Source organism: Lonchura striata, chromosome 4 (assembly GCF_050655825.1).
Source record: "Lonchura striata isolate lonStrDom1 chromosome 4, ASM5065582v1, whole genome shotgun sequence".
In the NCBI taxonomy this organism is placed as follows: Eukaryota; Metazoa; Chordata; class Aves; order Passeriformes; family Estrildidae; genus Lonchura; species Lonchura striata.
In genome coordinates, this window is record NC_140706.1 from 64689455 (window position 1) to 64705904 (window position 16450).

The window sequence follows — 16450 nt, forward strand, 5'->3', positions numbered from 1 at the left end:
CTGTGCTTTCTGCCACCCAGCTCTGTGTGGGTTAAACAAAAAGCAGAAAGAGCAAATAAGCAATAGGCTGCAGTCAGGCTGGAAAAGTGCTGTCAAAATTACTTTCTTCCCCAAGACATTTGAAGTCCCAGAGAAAGGATCTTTTCCAAATTGAACTAGCATAGAGAACGTGCTTTTGTACATGCCATCCAGGTTGAGTTACTTACACACTGCTTTGTAATGTTGCAGAATGTGAAGTGAGCAACAAGTCAGAATTATGGAAAAAAACTGGCAGTGCTAGGAAGTAATCTCTGGTTTGTGTAAGTTCTTTTGTTGAAAATAAGCTCTTTTTTTGTATCCCAGGGCATCAGCCTGGTGTTGGACTACAATTATCAGCCTGTGCTGCTTTCAGAGCAAATTAGCAGAGGGAGATGGGACTTCCACTATTTAAGCTACCAAAATAGCATTTCTGCCTTCCATCTTCTTTTCTTTGGAGAGGGGATGAGGTTCAAGTGAAAGGTGTTTGCTGATCATCCTTTGTAGGAATAGAATTTTGGGCTTTTTCCTTAAAGCAGAATATGCCTGGAATGTTTTCAGTAAAGTGCTTACCTTAAAATCACAAATTTATGGAGATTCAGGAATAATTTCATCCTGTTCTGAGGTTTTTTTGTGCTTAAATTGTGCCTCTCTTGAGGAGAGAAAAAGATGGGCAAAGATGAAAGAAGCAATTTTCTTCAACAAAATTGTGAGAAAACCCGTATATCCAATAGACTTCTATTTTATTTGAGACTTCTATGCAGCGTGTTAAATTGACAATACAGTAAATAAAGGAAACAGGTCCCATTTCAGTGAGTGATAAAATCTACATTCTATAATTCTACTGAAGAGTTTTGTGAGCAGCTTAGTCATTATGTTAGTAGTATTTATTGGTTAGGGAAGATCATGGATACATGTTGGGGGAAACACTGATTTTTTAGCTCTGAAGTAGTTACATTTTTCTGCTGTTAATGAAAGTAGAAATTTTCTTCACTTGGGTTGTTTGATAAGAATTCAGTGAACATTATTCCACCATTTTCTTGAAAGCTGTTCAGCTGTTAATTACAGAAGTAAGCAGGATTCATCAGTTTTAGTGCAGTAGTGGGAGTCTGTTCAGCTGGGCTCAGAATAGGAGATTTTCATTTATGTCCTCTGCAACAAAGAAGAAGAAAACATTATTAACATTATATGTGAAATAGACATTTTTGTGCTGTATCACTATCAATAAAGTGACTGATGCTATGAATGATCAGTCACTGGCAGAAGTATACATGTACTTAGATAACTCCTTGCAGCTTTAGTCCTTCATGACTGGTAAAATGTCATCAGAAGAACTTGAAAAATTTTGGGAAGAGCAAAGGTTCCATGTGTCTGACTTCTGACTAGAATCAGCCTCCACTTAAAATTAGGGACTTGTTAGTAGGATTTTGAACACAATTCTTCAGTCTTGTTTGGTCAAATGCCTTCTGTCCCATAACTCTTCTGGAATTAACCTGTGCTACGTTGGTAACGCTGTTGACCTTTTGCAGTCTTGTTATTTGTGTTCTGTTTTCCTCTCGGCACAGTGGCCATGGGCTTCTGCTTACAATTTCTTTGCCTCAGACCTTTGTTGAGGTCTCAGTAATGTTCTTGGTGGGAACATTCTGTCAGGTCCATCTGCCTATTCTTTTAGGTTTACCTTCCTTAATCCCAAAGCAGTGGCACCATTCTTTCAGAGCAATGAGTTTGTCCTGGTCTCCATCGCACTCTTGGAAGAAACGGGTTATGCAGTGTTCCATGGGAACAAGGGAGGCTCTCAAGGGTGCGAGCTCCGAGTGTGTCAATAATCTGAAAGAAAGGGCAGGTATGGAGAGCTGCATTTCCTTAATAAATCAGCAGGATTATCAAAGCTGATCTAAAATGCTAGAAGACAACAATGATGGCTTATCAGAGATGCCCTAATGGATTTTTTAATGGTGCTTCTGTAGTGAATATATCTTAGGTCATGATAAAGATGTCTAATATCTGATGAGCTAAAATGCTTTTGCTGCATGTTTGTTTGCCAACATCTTTTTTCCTAGAACAAATATTACTTTTGTAGTAATTACAGGTATTGAAAGGAACAACTTGCTCACAACTCATCACTTGTGGAGTTTTGCTGTTATTCTCAGGATATCAAGCTTGCAAAGTGCTTAACTGTGTTCTAAAACAGTAGGTGTGATTGTCCTGAGATATTGAAGGTCTGAACTTGGAAATACAGATCCCATCACTGAGTGATATGACCAAAAGCTTGAAATCTGAGTTATGTTCTCAGAAGCTGGAAGCTTCCTCTGAACTGTGACTATATCTGCTCCTTAAACTGAGAGACCTCTGTGGTGTTAGTTGAAAACTGTGGATACCTCACTAATGGATTTTTGCTGCCAGGGCTCTGTCCTTTGTACTTTTAGCCTGTTTCTCTTAGCTTCAGGAATAACAGGACTTCTTCCTGGCTGGGAGCATTAGTAAGTATTAGGACACTGTAGAGCTTACAGTGATCATGCAAGGCAAGAGGATAGCAGATCCTGACCTATGATATAGGATCAGGAAAACAATGAAGGAAAAAGTTCTGTGTTAGAGAGGGAGTGATACTGGCTTCTAACAGCTAAGGGACTGGTTCCGTATGTAGAGAATCCATTGAGGTGTTTAGAAATGTAAAACAGCCTGAGTTTAATCAGCAAATCAGAACTGAAACACAGATATTTTTTTACCTGTCAACAGGGTGATGATCAAGCTGGTGAAACTGCCAGTGCACAGGATACACATACATGTGGTAATTTTTCTCAAAGTCGTGCAGGAGCAGCTCAACCGGGTGGTCACCAGCCACAAGGCGTTTGTCATTCTGGTAGATTGTTTTTACCTGAACTCAACACAGAAATTGTTATTTTTTGTTTTGGGTTGAAGATCTGTCCTGAAGAGAACTATCTGGCAAGAAGATGTTTTGGAGAAATGAAACTTGATAATAAAATACCCCTAGGGTATTTTAAATACTCCTAGGGTGTTTTAGTGTTGGTGACCATATGCAGCTGAAAAGCTTGCCTTAGGTAGTCCAGGACAATTTCGCTGCTGTCCATGTCACCTTTGGCAGTAACTAGAAAGAAAGTGGAATTCCTGTGGCTTAATTGTCAGACTCAGCTAAAGGGGGCAGTAGCCTCAGCTTGTCAGGAGATTAAACCAGTTTTTCACATCTTCTGTCCTGAGGCAAGCAACACATGTTTTGGTGGGAAATAAGCCATCTCAGAAGTCATCTAATTCATGCCATTTTGTATGAGCTGTTCTGGACTAGTCCATGTAACTGCATAATCTTATTTGAAAAGGATTGCTGACCTTATTCCTTTGCTTTTCAGTTAGAATCCCAGAAGTGTTCAGGTCACGTTCATAGTATTGAATAAGGATGTTCTTAAGCCAGTCTCGCATCCGGAGGGGAAACTGATCCACTTCATAATCAGTACAGGGGGGGATGTCTGTGCCAAAGAGAAAAGCTTTTGTTAACAAGTCATCTGTCAAGTCCCCATTTGAGCATTTCTGAGATTTGAGATCTACTTCCAGTAAAAATTAGAATTGATGGAGCTGTTAATACATAAAATTTTGAATGCACCGAATGTGTTAAATTATAAATCTACAATTTTTTAGTGCTTAACCAGCTGTGCAAGCCACATCCTTTTTATATCTATGCAGCTTTTGAGCATAGTTGTGCAGTGAAGGTCTAATCAGTCAGCTGCATGAAAGTAGAGTTTTTGACAGCAAAGGAATATTCTGGCTGGGAATGCACTTTCCTTCTACTATATGCAGCAATTGAAGAGGTTGGAAATCAGTTCTGGCTTTTAGAGCCTGACTTCTGCATTTGGCATCTAAGTTCAGTTGATGTTTTTTGGTTCTGATTTTCCATGGGGGTTTGAGATGGACATTTTCATTTAACAACTCTCTGTAAACGCTGTTTTCTGGTCAAGGATTTACAAAAATCTTCAGAGACTATAGCAGTAGGAGCAGATAAGACAGTGCAAGGGGAAGATACGGTCACCAACAAATTCGTGAAAGCATAGGAGAGATGTCTAGGTTTAAGATACTTTTTAAACATGTTTAGGGTTTTGAAGGCCTTAATTAGCAGATAATTGATGCACAAGTGGCAGGTTACAGGAAGAAGGGTAATTTAGGGCTGGCAGATGGGTTAAGGCTACTGGCTCTTTCTTTAATTCTTCAAAGGAAAACAAGCTTACATTTGCAGGAGCCCATATAGTCTAGGTGCAGCTGGCGTCCTGTTTTTGTCCCTTCCAGTTGACATTTGGTGCCAAAGAGCTGACATGTGCCATCATAAGTCTTGTTATCTGTACCACAAACCTAGAGGAAGGAAAACCATCACCCCACCACTGTGTTGAGAAAAATCCTTGTGACTCAGAGTCATTACAGTAATCAAAGCATCGTGTGGTGAATACCACAGGGAGTACGTGTGATCAAAAGTATTGGAATTAGTAGCTGTTGTATGCCTGCATGAGGACTAGTTGTCTGTACTTGTACACCCAGTTATGCAACACTTCAGTTTGATTTTATGGTTGTACTATAGCCTCTGAGATGCTGTGGGATTATTTCACTGGATGTATACACAGCATGTGCTCTAAAATACCAAATGGATACACAGAAATTTTAGTGGTAGGGGAAAGCTACAATCCCTGAGACTGAGTGAAGCAAGTCAGTTACTGTAGTTACATGGGTTTATACTGCTCTCAAACCACACTTAGTAAGTTTGAGTGCTTTATACTTAATTATTCAATTACTGGAATCACTCAAACTCACTTGCATGCTTTTTAGGGTATAGAACCATGCTAAATAATAGCAGGGGAATATGTTATCTTGTGAACACTTTAGGTGGCTTTTCCCAGTCCTGTACACTGGGTGAAATACTCACATGCTCATAGTCTTCGGTGGGAGGGCAAGCAGCAGGATCTTGGCAAATGCAGTGGGGTTCCCCTTGTTTGTCTGCATGACAGACTTTGCCTCTTTTGCAGTGGAAGTTCTGACATGTGTCTGGCAGTCCTAGCAGGAAAGAGGGGTGATGGGATAAAGCCAAGTGTTTGTCAGATACTACTGAGGGCCAAAGCAAAACACAGCCCAGTGTTCATCAAGAAGTTAAAATGTGTTTTTAAGTTTGCATTTTTAAGTTTGTTATGAAGCTGGAGCTTGTATTGAATAAAACAAGCCAAACTTTAAATGAGGATTTTTATGGAACTTCTGGCAGTACCAGGCTTGAATTAGAGGGGAAAATATTTTTTTTTTCCTAGAAAAAGCTGTTTGTTCTGTAGGGACTGATTTCACTTCCAGCTTCTTTTGGTGAAACATATCCCATCTGTCTTTGCTGAATCAAGCACTGGCCTTTGTCCCACTCCTACTTGAATTCCAGCTCTCAGTGCAAGGTAATCCCCATTTCTGGATAACTGACACAAAAATTTGTGCACTGCCTACAAATGTTTTTCACTAACGAATTACTAAATCCAAGGGAGTATGGAAGGGATTCTCTGGGAACAGAGGATTAGGCACAAGCACAGTTCAGTCATGTGAAATCCTGTACTGCAAAAGGCAGAAAAGAAATGCAGACCAGCAGATTCCCCAGCTGCAGAGAGTTGGGAGTTACATGACAGCTTTGCTTGGGGCTTACCAAGGAGAGCGTCCTCATTCCTCTTGCTGACACTTTCCATCTCACCATGGGAACTGTTTGTAGTCTTAACCTGCACAGTCACAGAGGCATAAGCAGAAAGTTGTGGTAAATTTTGGGAAGAAAAAAAATACTTGGACTAATTTTTTTCAGGTCCAAATACAGAGCTGACTGAGGCACAGTTTGCTCTGTTTTAAGCAGAGAGCAAAATCTGAGAGAAGAGAATAAAGCCTCTGATAGTATTACCATGCTCTTGTCATTTGGGAAAATAACATGAGTGGGAGGTGGAGAGAGAGATAGAAATGGGAGCTCAGTAAGGCCTGAATTTCTTATAATTATTCTATGGACTCTGAATTTCTTATAATTATTCTATGGACTCTAGGTGCCTGCCTTTCCTGTTCACTTTTGTGTAGTAGCATTTAAAGCCTTTGTGAGAGATGAGTGAACAGGCTGGCCTAGTAAGCCAGAGACTGGGTTTCAGGCTTTGCATCTGTGTATCTCTATTTATTTGTGTGTTTCATTACACACCCCGCTGGGTCTGGAGCTCTTCTGTGAATGGTGTTCACTTCCTTTCTGGTCCAATTCACCTAAATGCTCTGGTGCAATGACACAGCATGAACCAGAGAAATAGTGAATATAGGGGGAGGTGAGACTTCTGCATATTAAGAAGTCACCTGTTTTTCTCCAACAGGTCATTTCAATCATCAGGAATTTAAATTTGGAACTAGTCCTTCTCCCCCTTTTTGTAGTATTCAAGTTTTATTTTAAAGATCATTTACCTTATCTTCACTGTCCATTGAATTCATGTTCTGAATGGAGCTACTCATTTTCAGTTGTTGCTTGTTGTCAGAATCAGGTGGCTCATGATCATCTTGTTCAGAGTGAGCAAGGTCTTTAATCTTGACAATTTGGAAATCCTCAGTCTCTTTGTGATCTGCAGTGTCATCTTCCATGGTTCCTTCCCCTTCAGACTCAGTACTGGTGCTCTCCTGGTCGTTACTCTGGATTCTCTCCTCTTCCTCATAGGCTGTTTCTTTCCAGGTATTGCTGAGATATTCCTCACCATCAATGCCACCACTGTTGTGACCATCATCATCATTACCGTCTTCCCTGTCTTGTATTTTCACCGCTGTGTCACGATCACTCTGATAGTTCACTTGATTATTGTATTTTCTCTCTTGACTTTGCTGTTTGGCATCCTGATATTCAATATGGGTTTTTTGAGAGGGGGGGATTTCTTCTTTTGGGGACTTCTTTCTGTTCTCCCTCTCTTCTTTCTCTAGGTCAAATTTCTTGCTGTGTCTCTTGGTTTTCCAGGTTGGTTGTCTGGAATCTCCCAGGAGTTCATCTAATTGCATGCTGTTCTCATGTTGCTGTCTTTTGTATTGGTCACCTTGACGTGTCTGATGGCCTTTGTGCTTTGTGTCTCTGTAATCAGTTTCTTCATCCCATTTCTCATCCTCTTCCATGCTTTCCTCTTCATCGCTTTCACTGTTTTTTTCAGGCAGGCCAACAGCATTTTTGTTATATTTCCACATGTTGTGCTCAGGATGAAGGCTGAAAGCACCCAATGGATGCTCTGCATGGCCTGGAAGGTGTCTGTTTGCCATGTTCCCATGTTTCTCATGCTTCCTGAGCTGGCTGTGCTCAGAGCTGGACTGTTCTCTGCTGCTGCTCCCAGAGTCACTGTCCTGGTTATAAGAAGCCAAACCTAGTTTATTATGCAGTGCAAGGAAATCAAAGCTTTTCAGGCTGTTTTTCACTTGATGCTCACTCCCAGTTCTTCCTTGTTTCCTAATGGTCTGGGGCTCATCCCTGTCTTCAGAGCCTGGTTTTAAGTTTCTGGGACTGGGCAGCAAATCACCCTTGTCTACATACCCTGTGTTCTCTTCCTTTGAGGCTTCAGAATGAATATATTCACTCTTAAAAAAAAAATCAAAATAACAGATTAATAAATCTCAGGATTTATTGAAGCTGATGTGGTGGTGTTTTTGCCTTGTTTTGCAAAGCATGGCACTGGCTTAATTTGTTTTCTTTGTATGTGCTCCTCTTAAACTAGCCCAGAGCATGACATTCACAGCTTATCTGCCTTCTCTTTCTCAGAAAATCTGTTTATCTGTCCCTTCTTTTATTGCTGGAGTTTCTGGAGAGGTCTATGCAACTCTGTTTCATAGACAGATGCATATGGGTGTCTTGTGAAATCTCAAAATGCTTAATTAGTATTTTAGTCATAACCACAGGCATTTGTAGGCTGCAGTAATTATCACTTACCTCAGAGAAGGGGGATGCAAAACATAACTTTCTGCTCAGATAAGGGAAAAATAAGGGACCTGGGAAAAGGGGAGCAGGCAAAGAGAGAATAGGTGGCATGGCAGTAATTCCCAAGAAGTGACCTGCATTGATTTTATAATCCATATATAAATCTACTTTGAGTCCGATATATCATTATTTCCTGGCTGAAGTCATCAGGAACTATTGTGTGTGGTGACAATTATAAGATCAACAATAGATATTTGAGTGCCTTTTTATTTTCTTAATCTGTCAAGCCAACAGCAAACGTAGTACCTTCAGTGGAAATGGCTCAAATGCTTGAGGAGAAAGCAGATACTAAAATTACTGTCAGGTCTTGTTGAAGCAATTACCTTTCTGCTGCTGTTTGTTTCTGAACAACAGGTATGGATGTTCAGTGTTGCTTATTGCTTACAACAGTATAGCACCTGATGCTGATATTTCTTAAAGCTTTTGGGAGATTTAATTTGGGAAGAATAGTCCTTCTCACTTGGTCCATCCAAGCTGCTGGAATAGCTTTTTGCTTTAGTTTAACTGCTTGGAAACATGCATTTTACTCACAAATGCTTATATTTATTCTTTTTTAAAGGTAGGATTGGAAATATGAATTTGATTATTGTAGATCAGCTATATCCTATTTTCTAATGTCAAAGTGGTATCAATGTTTTACAATTTTGTCTTTTGCACAGTGTCCTTGCTGATATGGAAATAGTACCAGGAACTATATTCACTGTATTAATTCCAACTCTAACTTTTTCAGGGGAAGATTGTATGTTTGCTCCAATCTAACAGAAATTCACTGTGGAGCTTTTTCAAAGTTCTACAGATTCAGAAAACACAAGGCTAAACAGTCTTTAAGGTTTTCTGTTGTGGGCACCTGTGTTTGAAGCAGCAGTTTGAGAAAGATTTGGCTCATGTGTCGACAGGAAGCCTTGTCCCGTGCACGTTCTGCAGAGATGTGCCTGGATACAGCTTCTTTCAGATGCTGCTTCCTGTTATACCTTTGTCCCCTGGGTCAAATCAGCTTTTAGAACTCAGGTGCTCATGAAGGAACTTGGGCAAATTTCAGTCACTATCTGTGATTAGATACTGTGGGGGAGAACTGGCCCTTGATGGATGATGCACACGCTTGGAAGTGATGATTCATTGGTTGTTGCAAGGTTTTGTTTTGGTGCAAATGTCTTACGTGTGTTATTTCTGGTAGACAGCTGTAGGCTGCAAGCTAATCTTTATACCATTTCCTCTGCTGGATACTTCATTAGGAAAAGTTAATTTTTGTTTTCGTAGTGCAGAGCATGATCCAGATTGATGTGAAATGTATCTGGAAAGCTGTACAGAGTGGGATATTGTTTATAATTAAAAATTAAAAAAATGTTTAGCATAAGAGTAGGGATTTTGAATCTCTTACTACAGAGCATGATCTCAGTTTAGTAATTCTGAAACACCCAGTGGCTTGGAGACAAGATCCATTGTGTCTGAGTCACAAAGGCTCGCCAGAACAGTGCAATAAAAAGGAATTTTTATTTGGTTCAGTCATGAATGCAAAACTGTGGGCTCTGTCATTAGTACACATATGTGGCATAAGAGGGCTGGTGAAATCTCTGTCTCATTGCCATCAGGGCATGTGGCCTAGCAACCACAGGATACTCTGCCAGGATAAGCTGTGTCTAATGCTCTGCACCATGAAAAATGAAACATATGGTGGCTAAAGTCCTTACATATCTGAGACTGCATATTTGAGACTCTGGTGTGATAAATTGAAGATTTCATCCTCCTCCTATACTGAAGCTGTGATAAAAACAATTTTGACTGGCACTGGAGCTTATTTCTTGTACAAATATGGGTAATTATGATATGCAGGGATTCATTTAAGGTATTTTTGTCAATAAGTGAAACTTCCATTTTGAGGTTTAGATTTTGTCCTGTTTGCAATTGTTAATATGCAAGGCATGAGCTACTTGGCACTAATTATTGAGGAGAGAGGGCCTAAAGTTTTCTAACATAAATCAATTTGCCAACCAGTAGGTATGTGTTTTTATATTTAAGATGAATAATATAAGTTACTTCCTTTTGTTTAAAGAACAGTAAGAATACCTTTTCTGGAATTTTCTGTCTGAGAGTTCTGAGCTTGTGGTTTACAGGATGGGTCTAAAAAAGACAAATCTATGACTATCTGCACATCCATAAGCATAGAATATTCTCTGAATGGGAAATTAAGTGCCTGATAATAATAGCATGGCGAGGACTTACTGGAATAGCAAAAACCAATCCTACAAGACAAATGAAGAGGGCTACAGTCTTCATGTTTTCCAGATCTTGTAGAGGACAATAGTTAATGGTACAGTAGTAGGGCTTAGAGGTTTCCTTTCTGCAACAAACATGAAAACAAAACAAGTTAGGATTTGGTTATAATGACCTAGAAATGACTGATGGAAGCAATGTAGTGGCTGCTGTAACTTGTTAAGTCTGAAGACCCACAAAATTGTTATGCAGTGTCCTGTAAACTCAGATTTGAGACCAGCTCAACTAGAGGACACTTTAGTCTCAGTTCTTGGACAGTGATTAAGCTATAGGCTGTGTTCACAAACTCCAGTGGGTGTTACTGAGAGGCAGAGCTGTGAGTGGACATAGGTTAAGTATTTAAACACTTACAAATAGTTGTAAGTATTTATCCACCACTATGAGATACCACTTAGTGAAAAATTCCTCTTTTATTGAGCTCTGAGGCAGTGCCTGCTTGTGGCACCTCTACAGCTGAGGTGTCCCTTGGCTTCTCCCCTCTGTGTCTGGTAGGAAGAATTAAGTGGTGAAATTCTGTTCAGCAGGTCTCCAAGCTCAGAAGCACTGCCCAGGCTGCTTGAAGACTGGGTGCAGTCCTGCTTTGGATGCAGTCCTGCTTCTCTGTTTTCTTGGAAATTGTCACCCAAAGTGTCTGCTTTTGGAAGATCCCCCTGTTGAACACCGTTTAATGTCATTATCTTTCCGTTAATGAAGATCAAAATACTCATTAGTGGGGCATATCTAGTATGTAATCCATTTTCCCTTGCAGTTAGTCTCCAAATTACCTCTTGACTAATTATCCATTCTCTCTCTGGCATTCACAGTTAGTTGTCTAAGATGTTTTCAGAGGGAAAGGCAGAATACAACAAAAGCCAATAATGAGCATATGCAAAATGCCTCAGTGGGCTGGATATGGGCAGTCACTTCAGATCAAGGCAAGTGTGGTCAGACTGAGAATAATGCACACAACTTGTCAGAAATACAGGGCAATAATCCAATTCATGTAAAGCCCTAAAAACTGCATATTGTGCTATTTGAAGACTTGGTAAGTGTCTGAGACAAGAAGGATTTGAATGTTAGGTAGGCTTGATTTCTATTTCTTTCTGTTACTGGTGAGCAACACAGACCTGGGCATATAATTTAACTGAGTTTCCTTTTTTAAAACTCTCATTTGTCATATTTGTTTTGGTAAACTAGTTTGAGAGTTATAAATGAAAAGTTCTCTGTGTTGTGTATTTTTTATAATTGCAATTTTCTAATTTGGCTTGTCTCTGTAAAAGTTGCCTCTACCACCTTTGCTCAAATAATCAAAAGTAGTTGGAATAAATCCGAGTTAAGGTGGCAGGACAGGGCTTTTGTATTTTCTTTTATTTTTAACTGCAAGCCTGCAGCAACCCATAGGAAGTATAAGTCTTGTATTAAATATTTGGTATTGAATAAGTATTCAATTATTAGGGAAGCCTGACCACATTGATTGGAGTGTTCTATGATGGATTGTGAGATGATATTTTCTACACTAAGTGAGAAGGCATTTCATTCTTGCTTTAATTTCCAAATATGTCCTAAAAAGAGAATTTTTAAAAGCAAGCTTTTGTAACACATAAGTTTAATAGAGCTGTCAGAAAGGAATGATTACACAATAAGCTTTTTTTAAAAAATATGAGCAGGGAGACATCCCCCTGGGAAAATGAGATCATTATACTCTACAGGAGAATCTGTAGGAAGACTTAGCCAGAAGGTGAATAGGAACATTTCTTGGAGTAAATAGAGTTTTTTGACCAAGAAATGAGAAGCAATGCTAGCTAGGGGCACTGGGTTTGCACGGCAAGGAGGCTACAGGGCTGCCATACTAATAGTGTCAGCAGCCACTTGAAATGCTAATCAATGACATGAATTTTTAATGGAAGTATAAGTGTGATACTTTTAAATTACAACTGGTATAGCACATTCCTGTTTCCAGATGTTTCAAAAGCCCTTGTGAGAGCATGAGCACATTATACATATAGAAGCTGGGTCATGTGTGCACACACATAAAACTGAAAGGCAGATTTTTAGGCAGATTTCTAATCTGAGTAAAAGAAGAGATCACAATAAGAAAAAAAAATAAAGCATTAAAACTATTTCATTCATTCTGTACCAGTAAATGGCTGATAATGAGAATTGATTCCTTTGATACTGCCAGTTTTACAGCTGCAAAAGCCATCAGGCATAAGTCCTGGAATAAAGACTTGCATAAAGCCTTCCAGGCATAAGTGCAAAAAGATCAAAACCAAACCAAAAGTATTTCAGGACAAGTTAAAACAATTTTTAATAAACTATTCATGTTAACTTACTGTAATTGTTTAATCTCTTATGTTTCCTTTCTGCCATTTCATTTTATTTTCTACTTGTTTAGATCTTGTTAGATCTTGAGTTTTTTTGGTTTTGTTTTTTTTTTTTTTTTTTTACCAGAGCTATCTGTAATTTAAGACCAGATCAAATCACAATGAGCTGCTTTGATTTAATTTGACAAGGATCAGAAAGATTCTTACTTATTAGGCAGAATTATTTTGAGATTAGTTGGTGGGTTTTGTCCTCTCCCAGATCCTACATTTCTTTCATGAGCTCCTGTTTGGTACATGTTTTCACTAGGTCTACCAACACATTTTTGAAAGGTTCCTCCAAGACCAGCCAGTGTTTCTCTCTCTTTCTTTTCCAATATGAGAAAAGAAGGTGAATCTGGTTTTTTTGCCCTTGTCTATTGGACTGATTCCTAAACTGGTATTTCAAGAGACTGTTGAAGTGTTGGGTTTCAGCTGGACCACTGCACAGCTCCAAAGGAGGTGTGTGCTTTTCTTGGCTCTTGTTGGCCATAATGCTTTATTGTTTTGCAGGATCACTGGCAAAATAATTATTCCAGTGGTAAGATAAGGGTTTTCTTCCTAAACACAGTAACCACACACTGTCTTCTCTTACAAAGGACATTTTCTGTTCTAGACATAAACATCTGAAATGCATTATCCTTCAAACAGATGACACTCTATGAAAGCTTTCGCAGTGAGTAGAAAAAGGTTGCAGAGGGTTAGATATAAAGCATTCTAAAGTTTTAATTAAGAATAAAGAAGAAACAGTACCATAGCAGTAGAAGAAGTGCTCCTTCCTGGCCTGCCACTGATGTACCGGAGATCCTTGACCCTTGCAGGATGTTGCTGTTTTTCCTGAGATATGTTTTGCTGTCTGGAACAGAGCCTCTCAGCAAGTGTCTTGTGCTGCAAGTGTCAGTGCAGGAGGATGCTACTCTGTGAGTCCTGGTGGAGCACGGAATCCTAGGCTTCCATGGGACGAGGTGGGGGGCAATGGGCTGGTGGAATTCTGGTGGATTAATTGAATCAGAAAGACAATTTAGTGCTCACGGGCTCTGGGCCAGTGGAGCTCAGTGGCTGTGTGGGAAAGACATATTTAGTGCTTTGCAGGGAGGGGAGCCAAAGGGAGCAGGTGCAAGAGTTTCTGCTGCATCAGCTGCTCCCAGAAGAGCTGAACCAAGGGATCTGCTGGGGCAGCCACACTGCTGGCTGGGGGAAAATGGAACATAGGGGATGCCAGTCCCTGCTGAGCTGCCCGGTGCTGTTTCAGTACGCTGCACATGGTGCGTGTAAGCCTGCAAAAAGGTAGAAACTCTCAATTAGGTACGTAAAACCCAGTATTGGTTGGAGGCTCTTGCATAACTCTGAGGAGTTTGCTGTTTGGAAGCTGTTGCCATGGCTGTGCTGCCTGTCTGCCACAGCGACAACACAGAGCGAGCTGAGAGGAGAGCAGAAACCTCCACGAGCCTCTGCAGCAGAGGCTTTGTGCCTTCTGGTTCTGCAAGCGTTAATAATTTTTTTTTTGTTTTGGTCATCTCATTATTCCATAAAATGCTCCACCTGAACTGGAATACTTTCTGGGAGTTTATCCAGAAATAGTGGAGGGGATGCACCAATGTAAGAGCAAAAGCACTCCCAGTTATCCCAGCAGATCCAGTCCCAAATTCCCCAATTCTGACAATATCCTCTCTTCCTAAAGAGGACACTTTGCATATTGTGTTGACATGACCGGAAGAGAGGTTGAAACAAAAAGAAATGAACTATGTGAATGGTAAGAACTGTAATGCAAATGCTGGAATTCAGTCACTTTAGATAATATTTTAATTGGTTCTTTTTGAAGTTACAGTTTTATTGGCTACTCTTCTGTTCACCCAAAAAGGCAATAGACATTGGGTGTTGATTAGACAAAATATAGTGAGAAATGTTCAAAAATTGACCATGATTTATGTGGCAAAATGTGAAGTTTATAGTTTATAAAAAAAAATTAAAAAATGAAAGAACCTGAAATCAGAGCTGAGCCCTCACTCTGTAGACCAAGCAGAAAAAAAAAACCCTTTGTCAAAAGCCCATGAGAAATTATTTAAATCCTTTTCCCTTTTATCTCTGCTTCTTTGCCTGGAAACAAATTGATGCCTATTGGAGTTGAAATTCTGCTTGTCTGTCAGCCAGTTGGTGTCTGAAAGGAATGGGCATATTTCACAACTTCCCATTTGTTTTTTCTTTTGTTGTGCATGCTGAAAAGATGATTGGTTTAATCTATTCAAAACTCTTTGTGCTGTGCTGTACCATCAGATTAGCTTTACTGGGTTATCGAAGATAAGTGGCTTGCTGTGATTTTTTTCAATGTTCAAGATATGATAAATGAAAACTGTTCAGGTGGCAACCCAGAAATTAGGACAAGTACAGCAATGTTAATTTTATGGTAGCTAAATAGTAACTCTTTTGTCATAAGATTTTCTGATAATGGCTATTAACCTCACCTTGAAGTTCTTAATTCACAGAAAAAAGTGCCAGACTGAAGAACTGTGCAGAAACTTGAATCAAACATTTGTAGGAGTTTGAAGGTTATTATTGAAAGACTGTATGTGATTTGTAGGCTTTGCCTGATTCTGTGTTTGAACAGCTTTCTTGGGACTTACAGGACAGTGGGGAGGAAACAAGGAAACATTTTGGTTTTGAGGATATTGAGGGATTATACATTGTTTATCAGAGTTACATATTTACAAACGCTTAATTATATTTACATATTTACAAAATACTTCATTAAGCAAAATTTTCTAGCTTGGCTTTTGATGACAAAATGCTTCAGTTGAGAAGATCTCTGGTTGTTTTCCAATGCCACTGGGAGGCCTGGGCTTTTCTTGGAGCCATCAGTCCTCGTGCTCTAGTCCTCAGCCAGTCCCACCGTGCCATGCAATGTGCTTTTTGGAAACCTTTTCAGTGGTAGATTGGGAATTCTCTCAGCAGGAAGAGGTGCTGTGCCATCGAGGTGAAATACAGGGGGAAGAGGGGAAGCAAGCAGTTGCTGAGCTAAGTGAAAAGGAGGATATGCAGCAAGCAATAAAGATTAAACATATGAGAAAGAAGACAGATGAGTAAGGGAGGTAAAAAATTTTATCTGTCTCACTGTGGCACTGATAAACAGACACTTTAAACAAAGGAGGAAGAGCAAAAGCTCAGAGGATTTTGCCTTATATTTATTAATGTGCCTGTAAAGAAATGCAGCAAAGATCTGTGGGTCTAACTGACTGTGGGGGAGATGAAACTAGGCTCAAAAGACATTTGTTTTTATTGAAGTTATCTGCACTTCTGCATGCTCAGTCCTGCCAGAGGGTTCGTATCTCTGCCCACAAGAGAGTGGTGTTGAGCCATTGGCTTCCAGACCACATGCTAGGGATCAACTTCCAGGTTTTTAAAATGAAAAGCAAATTCTAACATCAGTGCTCATTCTGATTTACAAATAAAGCTTGGCTGTTCTATCAAATATTCTTTACCCCAAAATGAAAAAGTGTAAGCAAGGTGTAACTGAAGCATTTTAGAGTAGATAAAGAAACTGTGCAGGTATACTGGTTATTTTATCAATGATATAATACCTAGCTGTATCTATGTGTTTTCTATATATAGAAAACACATATCTGTGTCTATGTGTTTTCTCTTTTTACTACAGAGGAAAAAGCCAGCAAAATGAACCACCAGACAAGAGATAGACATGAAACTGTTTGAGTCTGCTTGCAGTCAGTGCTGAAGTGTGTGTGCTGCGGAGTTCCAGGTGGCAAGGTCACAGTCTCCCAGGTGGTGTTGAGAGGGCTCTCAGCACATCCCTGGTTGCCTCTTAGCCATTAATTAAATATTCAAAGAAATT

At 39.7% G+C, this 16450-nt stretch overlaps 1 protein-coding gene across 3 annotated transcripts; it reads right to left on the reverse strand.

Moving 5' to 3' along the window:
* Window positions 1–741: 741 nt before the first annotated feature.
* Window positions 742–15172, reverse strand: SPARCL1 (SPARC like 1). 3 transcript variants are annotated; one of them, XM_021526526.3, is made up of 10 exons: window positions 13360–14880; window positions 10217–10334; window positions 6457–7599; window positions 5681–5750; window positions 4934–5061; window positions 4248–4368; window positions 3358–3494; window positions 2742–2890; window positions 1694–1842; window positions 742–1167 (listed from the first exon to the last, which is right to left on the reverse strand). In XM_021526526.3, exons 2-10 carry the CDS (start codon window positions 10268–10270, stop codon window positions 1139–1141), a joined length of 1980 nt encoding a protein of 659 aa, XP_021382201.1. In that variant the 5' UTR covers window positions 10271–10334; window positions 13360–14880; the 3' UTR covers window positions 742–1138. The 3 variants fall into 3 exon arrangements, with proteins under 3 accessions (XP_021382201.1, XP_085434386.1, XP_085434385.1); XM_085578260.1 differs by lacking the exon at window positions 742–1167 and having other exon boundaries at window positions 1238–1842; window positions 6457–7368; window positions 13360–15172; XM_085578259.1 differs by lacking the exon at window positions 742–1167 and having other exon boundaries at window positions 1240–1842; window positions 13360–14886.
* Between the last annotated feature and the right edge of the window lie 1278 nt (window positions 15173–16450).

Coding starts and splice junctions, on each gene's coding strand:
- SPARCL1 (XM_085578259.1), bottom strand. CDS start 10,270: ATGAAGACTGTAGCCCTCTTCATTTGTCTTGTAGGATTGGTTTTTGCT. Junction 7,600..10,216: donor GATTGGTTTTTGCTATTCCA/GTAAGTCCTCGC, acceptor TTTTTTTTTAAG/AGTGAATATATTCATTCTGA. Junction 1,843..2,741: donor GATCATCACCCTGTTGACAG/GTAAAAAAATAT, acceptor CCTTTCTTTCAG/ATTATTGACACACTCGGAGC.